Genomic DNA, 21,704 nt, shown 5'->3' on the forward strand with positions numbered 1-21,704 from the left:
AGCATGACAACACAGAACACTTTACTTCCATCCCAAAGCTACGATTAAATGGTGCTGAGAAGTTAGATGCAATACTGCAACAGACTCGTACGGCATGCAGACTGATATTTTGATGTCTGAAAACGTGTTGTGGGGAGTAGTCAAAGCACACTGCTAGTGAATGCAGCAAGATTCCAGTCATCCAAAGCAATTGAAAGTGGCAGGTATTTACTGTGCTCAAATAAAATAGCAAGAAAGCAGCAGAGTCTTCCCTCACTCCCCCCCCAGCAAGGTCTCTGCCAGAAAGTCAAATAGATACCAGACAAAAAAATAATAATTATATATATATATATATATATATATATATATATATATATATATATATATATATATATATATATATATATATATATATAGATAAAAAGAGGAGCAAAGGGGTCCCCAAGAGTTGTTGCATCTTTTGGCTTTTCCCGGTTAGGGGTCACCAAAGTGGAACTCCGGTCCACTAATAATTGGCAGTAGAGTTATTTGCAGAGTTGCCGGCCATGACGCACAACCTTCAACGAAGGGACGCCCATTCACGCACGTCTCCACAGAGAAGATGCTCTAGCTGAGAATTTAACAGGACAACGTATTACTGTGAGGAGACAACACTACCGCAGCACCACCTAAAGGGGCTCCAAGAGTGAAGGACAAAAAAAAAAAAAAAAAGCACTCTTCTGGCAGACAAATGCAACTAGTGTCAAACTTGGCAATTTTCTGTACTGGCCCTCAGTTATTTGGCGTCTCAGCAGGACACTATACAGACCTGACAAGATTTGTGCTAAAGACATTAGCACAAAGCTACAGAATGAGCAGAAACCTTGAGTAATATAGATGGGAAATAAGCCACAGCTTTTACAAATGGAGCTTAAAAAAATGCTTTTCCTTCACTCAAAAGGTGAATCTGGTAAACTTCCAAGACAAATGGCCGCTGCTACGGTTACGCATTAACAAGATGCATGCACACTGCTTGCCTTGGGGAGGAGTTTTCCTTCAAGGGGCACACCCAGAAAGACAACCATCGCAAAAAATTAAAGGCAACAGTTGAAAAAAAAAAAAAAGGTGGGAGTATAGCCGACCTAGGGCATAGGCCAACTAGGCAGCTGCCTAGGGCACTGCTCTAGCAGGGGCACTTTTCCAGTCATCTGGATGGTGTAGGAAGACTAGGATGGGGGCACCAGGTGGTTGGGTGATAGCAGTGCTGTACAGGCCTTTTGCCTAGGGCACCAGTTGACTAAAGGCAGTTCATGGCGAGAACAGACATTTATGCAAAGATTCCTTACAGGAGTCCATTTTTAAAGAAACTGCTTAGCAGCCAAAAGTTTGGCCAGGGGGAAGGAACCAACTGTAAGGAGCAGACTTCAGGTAGAGGACATGAAGCAAGTGGGGAGGATATAATCCTTCCCAACTGCATCTGTTCCTAAAAAAAAAAAAACAAACAAAAAAGGAACAAAAAAGTCAGCTGCTCTAAGTCACTCAAACTCCTGCACGACAGAGCTGACAAAGCCAGAGATGGAGGCTTGCAGATTCACTTACTGGACAAGTGCGCCAACGACTGGAGAAGCTCAGATCCTGGAAGGAGAAAACTCTTGTCAAGGACTGATTAGAAGGGGAGAACAGAGAAAGCCTTACCCAATGGAGCCCCCCTTGGATAAGGATTTGCCAGAACACAGCAGGAGACAGAGCCTTACCTCCAATCGGAACACGAAGTAGATCAGGTCCAAAGTGTCAAGAGCAGAAAACAGCAGAAACCACTAGAGGGGCAGCAGGTTGAGACCCTTGGATCTGGCAGACCAGAAGAGGGGCAGCAAGATCAGCTATATAAAAATATAAACACTAAATATCCCCAACTCCCAGAAAGGAGTCATAGCACCCAATCCCCAAAACTAGAGACCCAAAAATCAGCTTCAGAAAAGGGGAAAGTACAGCAGTTGGAACAGTTAAAGTTCCAAATACTGCAGCAACATTCAGACATCTCCAAATACAATTCTACAAGCAAGTAACAAATGACAACTTAATATCATAAGTGGAGAAGCACTTTAAGTACCCAACTGAATATCTGCAATATAATAAAGCAAAAAGTGAAAAACAAAACTTGCAAGAGAATTTCAAACTACAGACTTGTACCCAACTGAATATCTGCAATATAATAAAGCAAAAAGTGAAAAACAAAACTTGCAAGAGAATTTCAAACTACAGACTTGCTCACAAAGGATGAATTAACACCGTAGTGGTTTTCTTTCTGTACCTGTGGAGATGGTATCATGAGACCGCAATGGTCCTAAAATAAATATTGCATCACTAGTGACCAGAATCATTCACCACACCTTGTGGCCACATTCATCATAGTAGTAAACATCTAAAAGGTGGCTTACAAGTCTTCAAGCCTACTAATCCAAGTTTGTAAATGGAGTACCAAGTATTTAATCAGTGTTCAAACAGTTAAGATATGCAGATTTATAACTAGCCCCAGAGAACACTACTGCTCCTTAATACAAAGGAGCAAACTGGTAGCCAGTAACAGCAAGAGCCAGAACACAAAGTACTACCACTAGACTCCAAATTGAGGACCAACAAAACTACTCACTCTGCTGTATATGCTTAGAAAGCCTTCACTCCTCAAAATACTGATGAAAGACAATTCTCTAAAGTTTGCTACTGCTACACAGGATTCACTATTAGGAGAAAATCAGGAAAAGTTTAAGACTGCCTATACTTCTACAGTTAAAGAAAAAACTGCAAAATGTACATGCTGACAGTCATGTACTTGCCCCAGTGCAGTAAGTTAGTGTCATTAAATTTGAGTACTCACAAGTCACCATGTGTAATCACTATCCTAATCTACAAGCCTTGAGAATCAAAAACCGCTTAACTTTCTACTTGGTTGTAGGATGTATATTTTGTATACAAATATCAAACCTGAAATGAGCTCCAACAAGTTGTATGCTGTTGGTGTCAAACTGGTCATGGCTGAAAAGGGTCTGCATCAACTCAGCTAAAAGAATCTAATCCATACAAGCCCTGTCAGGAAACTCGCAGAAGCACAGCAGCAGATAAAGTACATCTTCCATAAGTGGGCAACCAGGGATGAAACCTCTGAGTGAAAAACTTTATAAAAAAGTTGCAATGGGCAAGTCCCCCCCAACCCCTAACACCACTCTGCTTAAATATACCACCTCCACATAAGGGAATCCCCAGACTTCATAGTTCAAACAAAATCAGGGATTTTGGTAAATCAATAGGGTAGGGAGGTTGCACTAAATACATTTTAGCAAGCCAGAAGCAGGGATCATTCCTTCCCCATCACCACCAAGACCTACAGTCATATGCACTTAGAAACCTAACAGTTTTATACTTACAGCCAGCTTTTCCATAATGGCATCTCTTCCCTGAAAAATCTGTCCTTCCCAAGTCAAAGTAGACTGTAGTGTCTATATAAAAACATAAATTGAACAGGTATTTAGACTCAATTTGTATGCATTTTAATACAAGACACGGCATGCCAAATGATACAAAACAGTTTGCTTTCTGTTGGGGACAAAATGCGTGTCAATAAGCTTACCATAACAGATGTTGGAATAAATCACTGTAGCAGTTGAGACATCCGGCCAAGCTTCCAAAACTTTAGGGCCCCTTCCATAACTGAGTTAGAGGCTGAGCTGGTACAAAACTTAGGCACACACAAAAAAAAAAAAAAAAAAAAAAGCCTGCTTGACCTGAGAACAAGAGAAGCTAGTGCACTGCTAATACAAGCTGGGAGAAGTGGAGATAAGTACCCCAACCTCACAAAAGGAGAAGCGTTTGTCTTTGTTAACAGTGATGTCAAGACTTATGAAAGTTTACATACACACAACTGTACCACATTTATCATTACATCACCGTTTCAGTAGCTTAAGTTACAGAAATACCAAAGCTTAGAATGGAGAGCAAGAATAAGTCCTTGAAATATTGTTGTAGCCGTGATGCCACACCACTGGGTCAGTAATCAAGGAGCCTCAGTCCTCCTCACTGGCAAAAGTGGGAAACATTCACTGAGAATGACAGGTGCACAGTATTTCCAGATGCATCATGTCAGTCTGTACTCCCCTAGATTTGGGTAGAGAATAGAGGAAACACCCAATGTGAAAAAGAGCTTGTACAATTTAGCTACAAGTGCAATGACCTTTACATAAAGCTAAATTATGCACTGTTCTATTAAATGCAAGTATTGAAGCTGCTAGAAGGCCAACATCGTATTTCCCAGAAATGAAAACTTTCACTGAACTACTGGCAGTTCTTTAGAGTTTGCACTCCCCTCAGCTAAAAATACATGGAACTCGAGATTAGTTTGCACCTACAGACAGTAGGTCTTCACGTAAAAATAGTTAGCTTTTTACTTAATTTGCAGCTGCAAGTAGGAACCTTTGTAAAATTTCACTAACCAGGAACTTCAATGGTCAACTACCTTCAGCTGCCAAATTCTGGTCTTACTGACCTTTGCCAATGAAAAAAAATATTTGCTGATGCTTTGCATTTTTCATGGCTTTCACTTGGTCTTACTTCAAGCCTAGCCACTTGCCCTTGTAAAAAGCTTCCCAGCAGCCCAAGACCACATTTCAACTTCTCCTTATGCTGTTAACCTACATTTCATACAATAGTGCTAGTTACTTAACATGCAGTTACCAAACAAACTGCTCAAATACCCGACTGCCCACTACAAAGCTACTTGTATAAAACGCTTCATGATATTCTGCAAGTCTTGCAAAGCCATTTTACTGCTCACCTTCAAAACAGCAGATACTAAAGTCAAAGGTACTTCTAAGCTTTTGTACACTAGTACTTCCCTTTGATTCTGTCAGAAGTGTGCAGAATCAGAGCTCCCTTCTGCTTGCTGGCTCAGAAAATTTGTTTTGATGCAAAAGGAGAAAAATCTTTGATCCTTTAAAAATATAGAATAGCTTGATCTCAGTCTCAACATTTCCAGACTGTTGGGAAAAACAACTTTGATTGTACGATTGCATCATTACTAAAAATGGGTACTGGGCCAATTTTTCATGGCTAGATTTGCAGCATACACTTGTGTGCTTTCAATTAAATCCTGTTGTGGAACCCTAGTCCATTTGCTTATTTGTGCTTCCACAGAATTAAGCCTGTTCCTTCCAGTTTTTCTGGCACACCTAAAAAGCTCATCTGTGCATTCCCTCTTCACCCCCCCCCCCCCGATTCTTAGTTTTCAGTCTGAATAGCTAGTTAAAGCCGCTTTCCTTCCAGCCTTTTATTTGGGCCGATGTATTCCTTCAAGGTTTCATTTCAACCTCCTCAGAGGAGAATATTTTTCCAGTAATCACAAAAAGTTCAAACAAATGAAATCACAAAAAACGCTATTCCTAGTATCAGTAAAGGCGTTCCTCTGTACTACTCCTTCTATTCAGAGGTAGAGCACCACAATTCCAGTCAAGAAGATCCAAAAGACAATTAACTCAAAATACTTTACAAAAACATTTCTATTTGTAAAAAATTGAGAGTTAGTCTTTCATCTCGACTGGAATTGTGACGCTCTACCTCTGAACAGAAGGAATAGTAGGACAGCCTTTGTGATATTTTTCCACTAAAAACCAAGTCACCTCTCGACTTGAAACTCGAGCCGCTTTTTGCTGAGCAGTAGCAGGATCCTTAGTCAGATTTTCTGGTTGAAGTCTTCTTTGATGGCATCCAGCCAGTATACTTACTAGCTGGAAGCTGGAAACAGATTACCCAAACAGTTTCAAATGGCCCTTTTCTCAGACTGAAGATGGCTGCTCACAGCTTAAGTTTAGCTCTGCAAGGGTGTGAAAACAAAGTCCCCAATAAGAACCTCTTTGAATGGATTTTCAAGACCCAGCTGTCTGAGGTAATCTGGTGGGTTTGGGGAAAGCTTCTTACTAAAGTAAGAGGGTTGAACGGAGAGCAGGAAGAGACAGAGACCAGTCAATCTGCCTTTTAAGAGACTGTTGGGCTTATGGTGGAACCCCTTTCCACTTTTAAACCTCCGTGCCACTGCTGCTTGAAGTGTAGAAAAGTGAATTGAACGATCACAGACCATACCTTTGGATGAATCTTCCTCCAAATATTTTTGAGACCAGCAAAGACCAAATAATTTCACTAGACGAATTTTTGAAGTTTCAGCAATTTTTTGGAACAGCAAGACAATCGCACTGATTCAGTGGAAACTGCTCTGGACACAGCATCAGTTCTAACAGTGCAGTCATTTTCAAGTGAAATTAAAAGATTTCTTATTTTCAAAATCAGACAAACTTTCATATTGTAAAAAAAAAAAAAAAAAAGCCAGAAAATTTGCATTTCTAAAAAGCTTCATGAAGAGATGCTTCCTTCCAAATGCATTAAAAAGCTCTACCATCTTAGTCAAATGGCATATTCCTGGCAACAAGTGTTTGGAAGATGCTGGTTTTGAAAAACCGCAGGATCTGCCTTAGGTTTCCAAAGGAGGAGTGTGTTTGAACTTCATACACAGGACTTCATAGGGGATGGTGGTTAGCCATCTGGCTACACTAAAAACATCCAAGGCTGCTATAGCAGGGGGGTAGCCACTGGTGGAGAGAAATCACTCATTTTCTGCTCCCACTTCACATTCAGCCACTGGTCAGAAAGATATTTTTCAGCTGGGGAGATGCCAGATTCTCCAAAGAAACTTTAGGCATAATCCAAGCCAAATTACGGATTACAGAATGCAATGGAAATTGTGCATTTTAAAACTGTACTTCATGCTAAGAGTTTTTCTTTGAACTCCACTCCCTATAAGCTCCCCTCATCCTAGAGAACGATGTCAGCATGGTCACAGACATTGTTTAAAATCATGGACAGCACAACAGCACTGCAAGGCTAGGTCTTCCACTTTTACTCCCGTCTCTGTAGTGGCAGTTCTAAATGTGCAGAAGAGTCTTTATGTACAGTGAAAATATACATCACAGCTGGTCAAACAGAACAATGCAGTTGAGCTTTGACATTCAAATCACCATAGGCAAAAATCACATATTTCCTTGCAAGTTACAGGTCCCCCTCTATAACCCAGGAAATCCACAAGTATTAAACTTATTAGAGTGTTGTCACCATCCAATAAACATGCATGGGAGACTTCAATTACCAAACTATTAACCAGGAATCTTATACAAACAAATTGACAGATACCTGGATTTTGTTAACACAAAATCCATGGACACCTCGTTTAATAGTCTTCTCTGGTAAGGTCAGACTAGATAAGTAAAAACAGAAACTGGAGCACGAGCTAACCTTGCAATAGTCAGGAACCTGGCAAAATTTCGAGTCCCCATAAATTCCAACACTGCTACCTACGCAGAACTGTTCAGCGAAACCTATACAAGCATGTTAATAGCTGCATACAGGAAACCACAAGTACAGAACTCGACAAGCCAAACTTGTGGAATCAATATGCTGTATAACCGAAGTGCAGCACCTAGCAAGATAAAAGCACTTGAAACTAAACTTGAGGACAAAGTCTACAAAAGCCAAATGTGACCTCCAAGCCAAGGGCAACTACAAGGCAGTCTTTAGCGGTGTCTGCAACCTCAAAGGCAATACACAATTGTGTGCAGAGCTCACTATAAATGGAGCCACATACTCCACCAGAATATATAGCAAGCCTACTGGCCAACAAATTCAGCTCCCAACTTTACCCTCCTCTCCAACCTTCCCCCTCAGGAAATACCACAAAATACAACTTCCCCTGCCATCACTAAGAAACTGGTAACTTAAATGCTTCAATGCAGAGAACACTGCATCAACTGACCCAGACAATCTTCCAGGATGCCTTAAAAAAATAGTACAAAAGATGATGGCAGTTCCAGAGGGCCTGTTGTAACTGTAGCCCCCAAACAGGCTTTAAGCCTCATGAATTGAGAGCAGCAAGAGTCATCCCTCAACACAAAGTGGGACATCTACAGACCCTGGAAACTACAACCCACAAAGTCTCACTAGGCTAATATGCAAAGCCATGGAAATGAATGACATGAAACCTCCAGGCACTGGACCAGACTCAATTTGGTTCCCCCCAGGGCAAGTCATGCCTACTTGGCCTGGAGGATTTCTAAGGTCAAAGCAGCAGTATAGGGCAGATACCTTGAACTGGCCACATTTGTAGAGTGGGGTATTGTGTCAAGACTTCACAGGTTAGGCACAAACCCTTGGGTAACCCAGTGGATCGCCAACCGGCTAAGACAGGACCCAGAAAGTTAGACTTGAGAAGTCTACCTCTACAAAGTGGCCAGCCACAAGCAGGTGCCCACACGGATCTGTCCTGGGCTGCTCCTTTTTGGCATTTACTTCTCTCAAGCAAAGGCCAACATCAAAGACCTACAGACGACTGAATTTAGACTTTTGCAAATTAGGAGCCATCATTAAATCACCTGACCAAATGTTCAAGAAGGGCTGGCACAGAAACTGGTGCCAGAGCCAAAGATTAAAATGCAAGGGACAAAGCTGGAGTGGTCACTGAGGCAGGGCAACATGCCAGTATGCCCCCATTGCATCCCCCTCCCAAAATAAGATCAACTTTACACAACCTTCGGGCTTAACAGGTAGTGGTCTTCTCACCATCCCCACTCCTGGGCCAAAGTCTGCTCACTCTCCAAGTCTCCAAGCTTTCCTTCTGATCTAGTTGCCATCTACCCATTCCTTTCCACTTACCCCTTTAGATAGAGGCCAGCTTTTGCCAAGTAGTTTCTGCTGTATTTGAATGATGTGGTGTTGGGGGGCACTTTTGCAGAAGGTCCAAACATTGCTCTCTTCAGCAGGGCATTAATGAGTTCTATCTGCTGTGGCTGCACCCTCAGGTATGCCTATTGAAGACTGGCCCTGTAGCAGTTTCCCTGCATGTTGCATCTACTGCGTCCAAGCCACATTTAATGCAGTGCTTAGTCGCACAAGAATTGTCCAAGGTACTAGAGAGTATTCTGCACTTCAACATGAGAGTTTTTCTCCTGAGTCACTAAGGAATGCATTCTTGATCAAAGCTAAGATTGCTCCCCTGCAGGTATTCAGATACTACAGCTGAACAAAAAGGGTTTTATAAAAAGGTAACGGCATCACTAAGTTCAAGAAGTGTCTTCCTGGAAACTGTGGAAAGACTTTGACTCAAAGGATGAGTTTGCAAAGATGCTTTCCAAGAGTTCAAGGACTGAAGGAATAACTAAAGTCAGACAGGCCCAGAAGCGATTTGCATCTCATGGTAAGTAGGGGCCAGGATTCACCAAATCTCACACACCATCATATCACAAGTACTACAACTCAAATCATAGTTCACGCAGGTGTAAAATGACCTGAGAGATACCTCCCTGGACTATGTGAAGAGAAACACTACGGAGCTCTGTGTCCCAGGCAGGTAATGTGCTTGGCACTGGAGCAGCGTTCTTCCTTCATTAAGGATGATGCCACAATATGAAAAAGAGGAGACTTCAATAACTGGCTTATTTCCTAGTGTTATTAGCCAGCTGGCTCTTTGACAGGACCCAGGAAGTTAGGATAAGACCACCACCTCCAGAGGCCACTCACTAGTGATGCCCCTCTGCTCTCTGTGCTAGTCCGCTCCTTTTTGGTATGTACTTCTCATAAGTACAAGTACTATGTCAACAGCTTCTAGATTACCTGAGTTTGTAGAGGATTGCAAACTAGCAGCAGTCAGAATGACACCAACATGAAGAACTTGTGCCAAAATCAGACAGATTTTACATGTCTAGAAGTACTTCACTACCGATGCTGTGGTCCTGCTTAAAAGCACTTATCACAAGATACATCAGCCAACTGCGTTGTTACCTCACAGCAACTGCGTTGTTACCTCACAGCAAGAGGCTCTCCCGTTAGATTCTTGGCTTGGGAGTGCCTTGTGTGGAGTTTGCATATCCTCCCTACGGTTCGGTAGTGTTCGAAAAACATGCGTGCGTAAATGGACATGCCTTAGTTGAAGGTTGGGTGTCAAGCTGGCACCTCAGCGTTTTGTAAAAATAGACTGCCAATCATTAGCAGACCAGAGTTCTGCTGTGGTGATCCCTTAGCAGGAAAAAGCCTAAAGAAAACAGCCAATTACAGGGGAGGAAAAATTATGACAGAGGCAGATTCCATTTTATACCACTCAAGTCCAAGTGGGAAGGCTAGCCATCAGGCCATCTCTGGCAGATGTCCCTAGTGTTACTATTGTAGAGACTATACTGCCAACACTATTGCGTAGAAAGTTTAGGACAGCATTATGCTTGAACAGTGCTTCTCAGATTTAGACTTAAATCTGGAGACATTAGGCTTCTGCCATTCCTCTCTGGGAGTGTGTGATAACAGGACCAGAGTAAAATGCAAATGATAGGTTAACAAATAAGGGACAAACTGGACAATTTAGACTCCATCTGCAGAAGACATTTTTTGAAAAATGGACTAAATGACTAAAATGAACAGTTTAATCACATTACAAATTTAAATATGGTGAGGATTCAAGCAATTAATTAGTAAACAGTGTAGTCAAGGGACACAACATAGCAAGTTGCTTCTCAGTGCAGAAACAGTGTAATTAAGCAGTAGTCGAGCATCAGAAATTACTAGTAGTTAACTATACAACTGGTGTATATGAAAAGGGCATTGTTAATTGCGATATGCAGAAACTGTTCTGAAGATATACAGACCACGGAGACACTGGTTAGAAAGCATATAGTAATGTCCAAGAGGGGTCTAGGAGTCAAGTTCTAAAAAACTAAATATAGCTATGGCCCTAAATTATTAATGTAAAACTATGCAACTTGAGACAGGGTCACTGGCAAAACGTACCACCTGTCCCCCAATAAGGCTCAGTAATATGCACTTAACTAGACATGCATGTAGTAGTCTGCAGCAATAAGGGCAATGCAAGAATTCTGTCCCGTACCCAACAAGCTGCAATGCCAGACCAGGTCATGCTGACCATTAACAGCACCCTTTGCTACAAGGGGTAACTTGCAACAGAGTTCTGCTATTGGCTGTACATATGAAGTACCATTTACAAGCCAATAGTTATATTAAAATTGAATAGCTTTTATTCATCTTTAGCTCCCTGGTGCAGTTTACTGACCAAGTAAATCTTGAACCGAGACTCTTGGTTAAAAATCTTCCTGTGCATCAATTATATGGTTTTCCTCAGCATAGAAGTTCATTGTACATGCCAAACTGCTTGTGATGGAGTACTGCAGAAAAGTTGCAGTTAATGCAAGGTCGTCAGAAGCATATACAAAATTAGAAATTCACTATACCAGCACTATGAAACAACCAGTTGATACAGGGGAAGCAAAGACCTTCCTGAAACAAGCTGCTAGCTCGAGTTAGAAATACAAAATATGGGAGTAAGAACTTCTATGCAATCATACAACTTTACAGTGTGAGCCCCACACTTTCCAAAAAATGTATTTACATCTTATTGGCCCAAACAAGGTTCCTCAACAGCTAACCACAAGGCCTACAGCAGGTGGCTTACTAAAGAGCCACAATACGACATGTCTGGCACAGTGGATTACAGGACTGCCACCTCACCACCTAAGACCCCCCCTGCTAAACAGCGCATGGGTAATCCCTGACAACTGGTGTAAATTTTACTCCAAGACCATAACAGCAGTACAAGTAGTTATGCTTCGCACATTAGCTTTTAAAACAAGTTTACTATTCCAGTGACACAAATATAGAACAATTCACAGCCAGCCATTACTACTTGATATAGGTCTGAATGCATGAATGTAAAGTAGCTCATGCATTTAGCATTGCTCTTAAGGGGCAGTGAACACATCATGGAGATGTGCAACACTGGTCTTTTAGCGTCAGTCACCTTATGGGACAATCTGCACCAAACACTGCTCGAAAGTCTTAACTTTATGGTCTACCCTTCAAGGCCAGAGCATCAACATCCTCGAATTTGGGATCAGGAAGCAGTTTCCTCATCTTCAGTGATGTGATAATGTCCAGCTTTAGTGCTTAGAGGTACACTAGATTTCTCAATAGGGATTGCTTCTGAAAAGGAAAGGCTGAAAACTCATGGCTGGAGCTAGACAGTGGAAGATGTAGAGACATAGCTGGGTATAACAATGGGGCCTTAGCAAAGAACAGTTCTAGTTGGGGCTCTAGGAAAAATACAGACTAGCACCTAGCTTCGGGTGGAGAGGCAGGCCCGCAGCCAACTGCAAATGATATGCAGAATGAACAGTTTGACATCTGCACTAAAGCCAGGTGAAAACTTCAGCAGCACAGCAAGGGAAACAGACCTGCAAATACAGTAGTGGCACAGAGGGCCATACTGGCTTCTGTCCTTTACATTACCACTGTCAAAGAAAGTGGTAGTGACTGGTACAAAACCTGAAGCTTTGCATATTAACTAGTTCAATCCTCATGTTGCTAGCTCTACCACAAATTAAATGAAGTTACCAGCCTCTCTTGGAAACTGCAATAGTTTATCAAAGTTTGCTTCTTCACAAACGCTGGCACTCTAAAGCACTAAGCTCAGAAGTGCAACAGCTTAGTAAGCCAACATTCTGCAGCCCTGTTCCTCAGCTGTTTAGAATCCTAACTTGGGTGCAGTTGGTGTGGTTCAATATCCTAAGGCAGCTATGTTCATTTGCCACACACGCAGTCCTTTGTTTTTGCTTACTCTACGCAGCAGCATAAAGCTGAATATCACTGCTACTATAAATCCACTGACAGTGGTGCAGACTATGAAGCTGCATTTGGATTGCTTCCAAGTACACAAAACCCTGGTATAGATGGGAGTTTCTTGGACATTTGCTGATGGACAGGCATAACACTAAATAGACTGGTAATGAAAGAGTATTCGAAGAAATAAAGCTTTTTCATAAAAGAAAACTGGACCTGGAAAAAGATAGGGAAATTCTAAGAAAACAAGCCTGTGAAAGGGTAAAGGCTCAAAAAAAATGCTGAAAAATGACAACTCTAAGGAACAAAATATAATCCAGAGAAGTTTTAATTCATAAAAACTTGTGTAAGCGCTTTCGTCTTGCTTCTGTGAGCAAGACTTCCATCAGACAAAACAGAATTAATGCAAAATGCAGCTATTTAAAGTGGCACATGCTGAACATTAGCTTCTAAAAAGCAAGATATTTAAAAACGTTTCAATATAAATACAAATGCTAAATGAATAAGCAAGCATGAATAAAAACTGACCAAGAATGAACATGCACACTGAGGATGACCCGATTTTTTTTTTTTTTTTTTAAATTAAACAAACACTGTTTAAAAACTGTGCTAAATAATTACTTGGAAGTGCAAAATGAGTAATTCATTCAAAAGAAAAAAAAATAAAGTTATGTACTCACCATAACATTCCATGTTGTTAGTCCATCTCGCCCTTCATTTTTATGTATGGGATCTGAGCAGATACTCTGCTACGACTTAGCAGATTTAGAAGCTCGAAGGGTCTCCAAAGATCAATACCTCCAGATTCTTCCAGGATGAGGGCGGGTTGGTAAAAATTAAAGGGTGAGATGGACCAACATGGAACATTATGGCGAATACATAATGTTGTGTAGTCCAATCTTGCCTTCATTTTTACGTATGGGACAGAGTCCCTAGCGCCTTATTCTTGGGTGGCTCACTAGAAAATACCACTGGAGCACCACGGAGCCAAAGGATGCTCTACCCCTGGAAGCCAAATCCAATTTGTAATGTGAAATATAAAAAAAGTGCGAGGGGTAGCCCATGTAGCTGACGCACAAATATCAAGTGGGACCCTGGCTTGAAAGGCTGCAGAGGTAGACAGACCTGGGAGAAGGAGCCTTGACCATGAAGGATAAAGGTCTGCCCTCCGAACTGTAGACAAAGGCTATGCAACTGGAAATCCAATTAGATTTTTTAGAAGCTGGTAAGCCCAATCTGGATTCAGAAAAGGAAAATAGTTGACCTGATTTCCTAAACTCCTTGGTCTGATTCAAATAAAAGTGTAGTTGCCCATGAATGTCTAACTGATGAAACAGATATTGATTAGGGAAGAAAACTGGAGTTCTATGGATTGATAAGGTTGCGGGAGGACAAACTTGGGGACAAAGGAGGGGTTAGTACGCAGTGAGACCCTGTCTTTATGAAAGATCAAAATAGGATGGCTTAACAGATTAGGCTTGTAACTCTTAGATACCCATCTAGCTGATGTGACAGCCACCAAAAAACACACAAAAAACAGTCTTCCAAGACAAATATTTTTAATGAGGATGAGTGAGAAGGTTCAAATGGGGAAGATGTCAGATTGGACAACACAAAATTTAAATCAAGAAGACATGTTCTTGGAGAGGTGGCCTCAAGAGTGCCCCCTTTCAAAAAGGTCTTGCATAGCTTAGGAAACATTAAATTGGGGTCTGGAAATCCTAAATTGAAATGAGAAATAGCCGCCAATAGAACAGATACTGGCAGCGGCAAAACCCTGCTGAAAAAGCTCAGAATGAAATTCCAAAAATCACAGGAACAGAAGCAGTGTAGGATCTACATTCATTTTCTGTACCCAAATAGAAAATCTTTTCTATGTACTGCCATATAGTCTCCTAGTTGAAGACTTATGGGAAGACATAAGGATACGAGACACTGAGGAAGATACATTATGAAGCTTGACTAGGGATAGAACTAGAGCAGCCATGCTGTCAATTTGAGGGTGCAGATTGAGGGATTAAGCAAACCTGACATGCGAGTCAGATCTGGAGCTGGGTCCAGAATCCAAGGATAGCCCAGGAGAAGAGGCTCGAGGAAGAGGAACCAAACCTGACGAGGCCAGTAAGGAGCAATGAGGATTAACTTTTAGTCATGTACTTACCATAACTTTAGATGTATGGGATCCATCTCGCCTACATTCTGTACTGATGGGTTCGGAGCCGATCCTCGGCTCAGACTCTGCACACTATACTATAGAACGAAGTCTCTTATTGGCCAAGCCATCCCACATCCCAGGATGCACCACCACTGCTTCCCCAGATCTTGTTTGTCCACACACATATAGACAGTTGATAATATTACCAGATGTTTCAAGATGAAACAGCTGAACTCGAACCGTCCGGTCTCTTCTGATCCCCAAGGCAGGGGGAAGGAGGGTGGGTTATTAGGAATGTAGGCGAGATGGATCCCATACATCTAAAGTTAAGGTAAGTACATAACTAAAAGATGTAATGTGATACTCTCTCGCCTACATTCTGTACTGATGGGACAGCATCCCTAGCACCCGATTCCTGGGTGGCTCACTGGAAAACACTCCTGAGAACTGTGGAACCGAAGGAAGCTCGCCCCCGAGATGCCACGTCCAATTTGTAATGAGAAATGAAGGTATGAGGAGAAGACCACGTAGCCGCAACACAAATGTCACGCTTAGAATGAAAAGCTGCCGAAGTAGCCATAGCCCTGGTAGAATGAGCTTTCACTGTAGTTGTAAGCTCTTTATTAGAAATGAAGTAAGTATAACTGATACAGTCTCTGATCCACTTGGCAATAGTGACTTTCGTGACGGCTTTGCCCAATTTATTGTCCGAAAAGGACACAAACAACTGATCTGTTTTCCGTGCTTGGTGTGTCCTATCCAAAGAGAAGCGCAATTGTCTGTGAACATCCAAGGTGTGAAAGATGTATTCCGCTCTGAGTACTTCGGGAAGAAAACTGGAAGTTCCAATGACTGTTGCAGACAAAAACTAGAACAAACCTTAGGAACAAAGGATGGGTTCAGTCTGAGGGACACTCTATCCTTGTGAAAACCAGGTATGGTGGTTCGACACATAGGGCTTGAAGTTCCGAAACTCTCCTGGCTGATGTAATTGCAACTAATAAGGCAGTCTTCCAAGAAAGAAATTTTAAGTCACAAGTTGCTGCCGGTTCAAAGGGGGAAGAGGTCAAAGCAGCCAACACCACATTAAGGTCCCACGGTGGAGCGGGATGAGATATCGGGGGCCGTAGCAGCCCAGCACCTTTCATGAAGGCTTTACACAACTTGTTGCTCAAAGGTGGTTCTATGCTCTCATGAAAACTGGAAATAGCTGCCAATTGAACCTTGAGAGAAGCTAAAACCTTCAGAACATCTGACACCGGGACAGTTATGGGATCCAATCCCCGGAGTTGGACCCAAATAGCAAATCTCTTCCATTGGCTGTTATACATTTTCTTAGTAGAAGTCTTGTGGGCCGAGGAAAAGATATGTATGACTTCCGGGTCCAAAGCATGGTTCCTGACTATGGTCGGAAGAGGAGTAGCCAAGCTGTTAACCTCAACGAGTGGATGGACAGATGCTGTCCCAACTGATGGGTCAAGAGATCCGGAACTTGGTCCAGGAACCATGGACCGTCCAGTGCATATTTCCAAAGAAAGGGAAACCAGACTCGACGAGGCCAGTATGGGGCAACTAAAATCATCTTGCGCTCCAAGCGAATCGCCTCCTGGATCACCTTGGGAAGAAGGGGAACCGGTGGAAAGGAGTATAGCAGGCCGGTGGGCCAAGCTTGGACTCTGGCGTTCTTGGGAATCTCCCCCGGAACTGGGGTGAGAGAAGAACTGATGGCATTTAGTGTTGAGGGGGGTTGCGAAAAGGTCGCAACAAAGAGTTCCCCATCTTCTGAAAATGTGAGTTGCCACTCGTTCAGAGACCACTCGTGAGGGGAGAGAATAGTTCTGCTCAGTCTGTCGGCTATCACATTGGATCTCCCTGGAATGCGTGTTGCTACCAGAAAACGTTTGGTTGCAATCGCCCAATCCCATACCTTCATGGCCTTTCTGCAAAGGGGGTAGGATCTGGTCCCTCCCTGCTTGTTCAGGTACCAGACTACTGACATGTTGTCAGACTGAATGGCAATCATGCCCTGGGGGAGGTAATCGTGTAGTGCTTGCAGCGATAGAAGCACCGCCCTCATTTCTAGTATGTTTATGTGGAGGAGACTTTCGTCGGAATGCCACTTGCCTTGGACTGACCTGCCCAGGTAATGTCCCCCCCACCCAGTCTGGGTGGCGTCCGTAGTCAATGTGGCCACTGGAGGGTCGCCCCTGATCCAGGTTGGAGGAAAGAAGCCACCAACGAAGGTCCTGTTTGCATGTCTCTGATCAGAATGTGGTGACAGAGGGAGATCCTGATAAGACCACTGGACTGACAGGAGCCATTGGAGAATCCTCATATGTAACCTTGCCAAGGGGACTAGGAGAACGGTGGCCGACATGGAACTTAACAGTTGTAGGACCATCCTGGCTGGGGCTCGGCGTTTGAGGAGCAAGGCTCGAACTTGAGACTAATGTTTCTATCCTCTCTGTAGGAAGATAGACCCGCATTTGCTTGGAGTCTCTCTACTCCGATAAACCGAATGCGCTGAGATGGCAGCAACACAGACTTTATCCAATTGAAGGTGATTCCTAGGGAGTTGCCTAGAGATATAGTGGCTACTAGGTTTTGAAAGAGTAGATGCCTGGAGGTGGCAGTTGGGAGCCAGTCATCTAGGTATGGAAATACCTGGAATCCTAGACTTCAGGTGAGCAGTCACCACCGCCAAACATTCGGTGAACACCCTGGGGGCTGTGGTGAAACCAAAGGGCAGTGCATGGAACTGGAAATGACCGTCTCCCAGGCTGAAGCGCAAGTGTCTCCTGGACGCCTGATCTATCAGGATGTGATAATAGGCGTCCTTGAGATCTATGGAGCACATCCAAACGCAATCGGACTTGACTGATCGATTTAGCTTGCAGAGATCCAAAATGGGCCTCAAAGTCCCTGGTCTTTTTTGGCACCAAAAGGAATGTTGAGTAAGTCCCTAATCTGGTCTGGCCTGCGGGGACTGGTTGGATGACTCCTTTTTGAAGCAGCTTTGAGATTTCGATGGCTGCAAGATCCCGTTGACTGGGTGGCGGGTCCAGGATTTTTTGGGATGGAGGGGGGGTTGAGAAAAGGGATGGTGTAACCTCCGGCGATGATTCGGAGCACCCATCGGTCCTGAGTGATACTCCCAGGCCTTTAGGTGCTTCGAAAAACGACCCCCGACTGGCTCCGGAGCTGCACAGTCTGGCAATCCTTCAGGGATGCTGGAAGGTTGAGGAGCCACGAAAGGACTCGCGGTCTCCAGTGTTGCGGTGGCCTCCGCCACCTCTGGGACAGCGTCTTCCTGAAAAATTTCCCCCTCCTCTGCCTCTAGAAGGGGGATCGCCCTGCTGTGAAGAGTAAGGCTTTTGAGATTTACGGAACCACATTTTCCCCCCTCTTCTAGCCTTGGGATAAGGCCTGAAGGGAGTGGAAAACAGTGCCCCTACGGCAGTCAAAGTCTTACCCTCTTGTTCACAGCGAGTCAAGGTGTCCTTTATCTTGGGTCCAAACAGAGAGGACCCATCGAAGGGAGCGTCTGCAAAGGAAGACTTGAAGGCTTCCGCAAAATGACACAGGCGAAGCCAGGCTTGTCTCCGTAGAGCAACACCTGTTCCCGCCGTTCTGCTCAACCCCTCGGCTGCATATGAAATGAGCCTCATGGACAAGTTAGATAACGATGATAGGGTAGCCAGCTGAGAGCTAACCGTCTGGGCCAACTGCTCAGGTAGGTTACCAGAGAGGGTATCTGAAAGTTCCTTGACCAGATCCCTCTGAAGTCTGGTGAAGTGTGTCAGATAATTCAGAGACCTTAAAGTAAAGGCTGCTGAAGTAAGGGTGCGCTTCCCATACCAATCCATGCTCCTGGACTCTGTTAGGAGGATGGACTGACGCTGAAGCCTCTGCCACATCTTGTTGGGTAGCAGATGCCACCACCAGGGCATCTACAGCCACACCTTTGGAGAGAAAATCCTTTTCGGGGGGGGGGGCTGAAAGAAATTTATTGGGGCGAGCTGGCACCGGTTCCACAGAATCCGGGTGTTCCCACGCCCTTCGAGAGATCAAATCCAGAAGCTCATCGAAGGGTGGAGACGCCCAGGAGGCGGAGGGCTGAGCCCCGAAGGCCTTGAGGAATACCGACTCCTCAGCGGAAGGGGGTTTGGACTGCCAGTCGCCTCGTTGCTTCAGGATTTCCAAAATGTCCGCAAAGGAGACATCATCCGAGGACGACTTGGGGGGACCCCTCCGCATAGAGGTCGGTGTCAGAGGTGAGCGACTCGTCAGGGGAGTCTACGTGCTTCCTCTTGCACCGTCTCTTCCTTGGAGGTTCCTCCGAAGACTCTTCGGAGGGACCTTCAGGGAGGGAACCCCCGATGGGGGTGACCTCAGGCCCCAGGGCTCCGCTGTCTTGAGACAGGGGGACTACAAAGGAACCAGTCTCCGTGCCAAGGGAAGGTGCCGGTGAGACTGTGGAGGTGGCCAAAGATTTGGCAAAGCACTCCTCATGGCCCTGAAGGCAGGACCCCCAGAGTCCTGGGAAGGTCTGACCCCCAAGGCCACAACAGTAAACTGCACTCCCACAGCCGACGCACCGAGAGTGAGGCTCGGAACCGAAAACATCCGTCCTGAAGCATCACCCCCAGGGCTGACAGAGGAGGTCAGGGTACCGAACTCCGACCTGAAGGGCGGGGTTGGAGTAAGGGTCGGAGCAGACCCAAAAACCTCCACCGGCTCCACCAGCACCGACTCCAACGGCGCCGAGGCTGTTTGAGGAGGAACCAAGACAACAGGGTGGGCAACCGGCTCCGGAGTCGACTGGGCTGGAGCCGAAACCAACTTTTGGAAGACTGGAGACTGAAACAGCCTTTGAAGTACCCTGTCTATGTCCGAATCAGACATTCTCAAAGACCGAGAAGAGATCGAACGAGTTCGAGTAGACTTCTCCACCGGTTCCGAAGGACTGGGGGACCGGCTCCGAATAGTCTCGATAAATATCGGTGTAGAGGGAGACTCCACAACCATTGCAATTTCCCTCGGTGCCGAAGTGGACTTCGGAGCCGATGAGAGTTGCCCGCTCAGACTCTTCCTCTTCGGCACCGAAGACAGTGGAGCCGATGAAGGTGACCCGCCTCTCGAAGCTCCAGCAGTCTGCTCCGAAGCCAGAGGAGTCAAGGCATCGAGGCAGACCATTCCGCCCTCGGCTCCAAAGTCTGTGGAGCCGATGGAGAAGCCTGCAGAGATTTCTTTTTAGCCGGTTCTGACGGGCTGGTCGGAGCAGACTATTTCTTTTTCTTAGAAGGTGACGAGGAAGAAGATAAAGCCTCCTCAAAAGAAGGGGTAATAAGCCCTTTTAAAATCAATTTGTTTTTCCTCTCTTGGAGGACCCGGGAAGAAAAAGTGTGACAAACGCTGCATGACTCCTGAAGATGTTTAGGGCCTAAACAATAAACACATACAGAGTGATCGTCCGTTATGGACATTTTGTAACTGCATTTAGAGCATTTTTTGAACCCAGATGGTCTGTGCTCTTTCGACATGTTGACACAATCACTAACACAGAAAAAAAACTTTAACCAAATTTTGTTTGAAGAAAAAATGTGACTGAGGACAAGACCCCTCTAACAGAAAACGGGATTACTTGACCAACTAGACTACAATACCACAACAAGACTCACACCAAGTAGTTTCAATCACTCGTGAGGGCAAGGCCCCTCTAACTTAAACGGGATCCTTTCCCCTCAAATACCACAAAAAAAAAAAAAAAAAAAAAAAACTCACTCAAGTCAAACAACGATAGTTGTTAGAAACAGCTTTTGGGTAGATTAGCCAAAATTTCCTGACAATTTTTTTTTAAGAAATAAGCACTTAGCTCAGCCAAGTCCGAGACCATGTCTTTACTGTAAAGCAGCAAACGAGATAGTACAGTTGTCTACACCTACCATAAATGTAGATGTTAGAGTGTCTTCACTGTTGCAGTCATAACTGTAGGGTGCTCCTGCCGGCAGGCAGCCCGAGGTTGGCCAGAATCCCAAAGTCTGGGTCCGGCGTCGGCTGTACAAGCTAGTACCCTGACGTCAGTACGCTCTGGTACATAGCCCTCAGCCGACGCCATCTTCTCCAGCCTTTCTTGCCCTAGATGTCAGATGTCCCCATAAATCATAAATGAATCCAACAAGGAAACAAATACACCACAAATAAGAGGAAAAGAGGGGATAGGAGGGAGGGAAACCCCGACTGCAACAGTGAAGACACTTTAACATCTACATTTATGGTAGGTGTACACAACTGTACTATGTTCTTAGTGTTTCACTGTTGGTCATAACTGTAGGGTGGAATCCCAACGCAGTGAAAAAGGGGAGGAGGCTTAGACAGAAGGGGCAGCAAGAAGACCCTGCAAAACAGCAGAGGCAAAGCCTGCCCTGGTCTTAGAATACAGAGGGAGATTGTAGTGCTTGGAAAAAGTATGCACAGAACTCCAAGTGGCAGCTTCCAAGATATCCTTGGTAGGAACTCCGAGAAAAGCTGTAGAAATGGCAGCTGCTCTAGTAGAATGACTTCTCACAGTACCTGGAAACTGTTTCCCATGATGAGTGTAATCTGATTCCATAAGCAATCCATTTGGAAATCGTTTTGAAATAGCTTTTCCATGATAACTGGAGGCAAAAGAAACAATTGATTAGATTTTCTGAACTCCTTAGTCTTGTCCAGGTAAAATCGTAACTGTCTGTGCACATCCAAGGAATGCAAAATCCTTTCCCCTTTATTTTGAGGATTAGGAAAGAAAGTAGGAAGGTGAATCGTCCGATTTAAAGCCACTTTAAAAATCACCTTAGGCATGAAAGTAGGATTAGTCCTCAAGGATACTCTGTCCTGGTGGAAA

General features: G+C 44.2%; 1 protein-coding gene across 1 annotated transcript in view; it reads right to left on the reverse strand.

Moving 5' to 3' along the window:
* The window catches only part of LOC122798233 (nuclear transport factor 2-like), a 110,087-nt gene that overhangs the window by 56,652 nt on the left and 31,731 nt on the right, over positions 1-21,704 (reverse strand). Inside the window, exon 3 of the mRNA XM_044067012.1 lies at positions 3,381-3,452. Within this exon, the coding sequence (XP_043922947.1) occupies positions 3,381-3,452 (72 nt within the window). The remainder of the gene's footprint in view (positions 1-3,380; positions 3,453-21,704) is intronic.

The sequence above is a fragment of the Protopterus annectens genome, chromosome 3.part1 (assembly GCF_019279795.1).
Source record: "Protopterus annectens isolate FY-2018-M chromosome 3.part1, PAN1.0, whole genome shotgun sequence".
Taxonomy (NCBI): Eukaryota; Metazoa; Chordata; order Ceratodontiformes; family Protopteridae; genus Protopterus; species Protopterus annectens.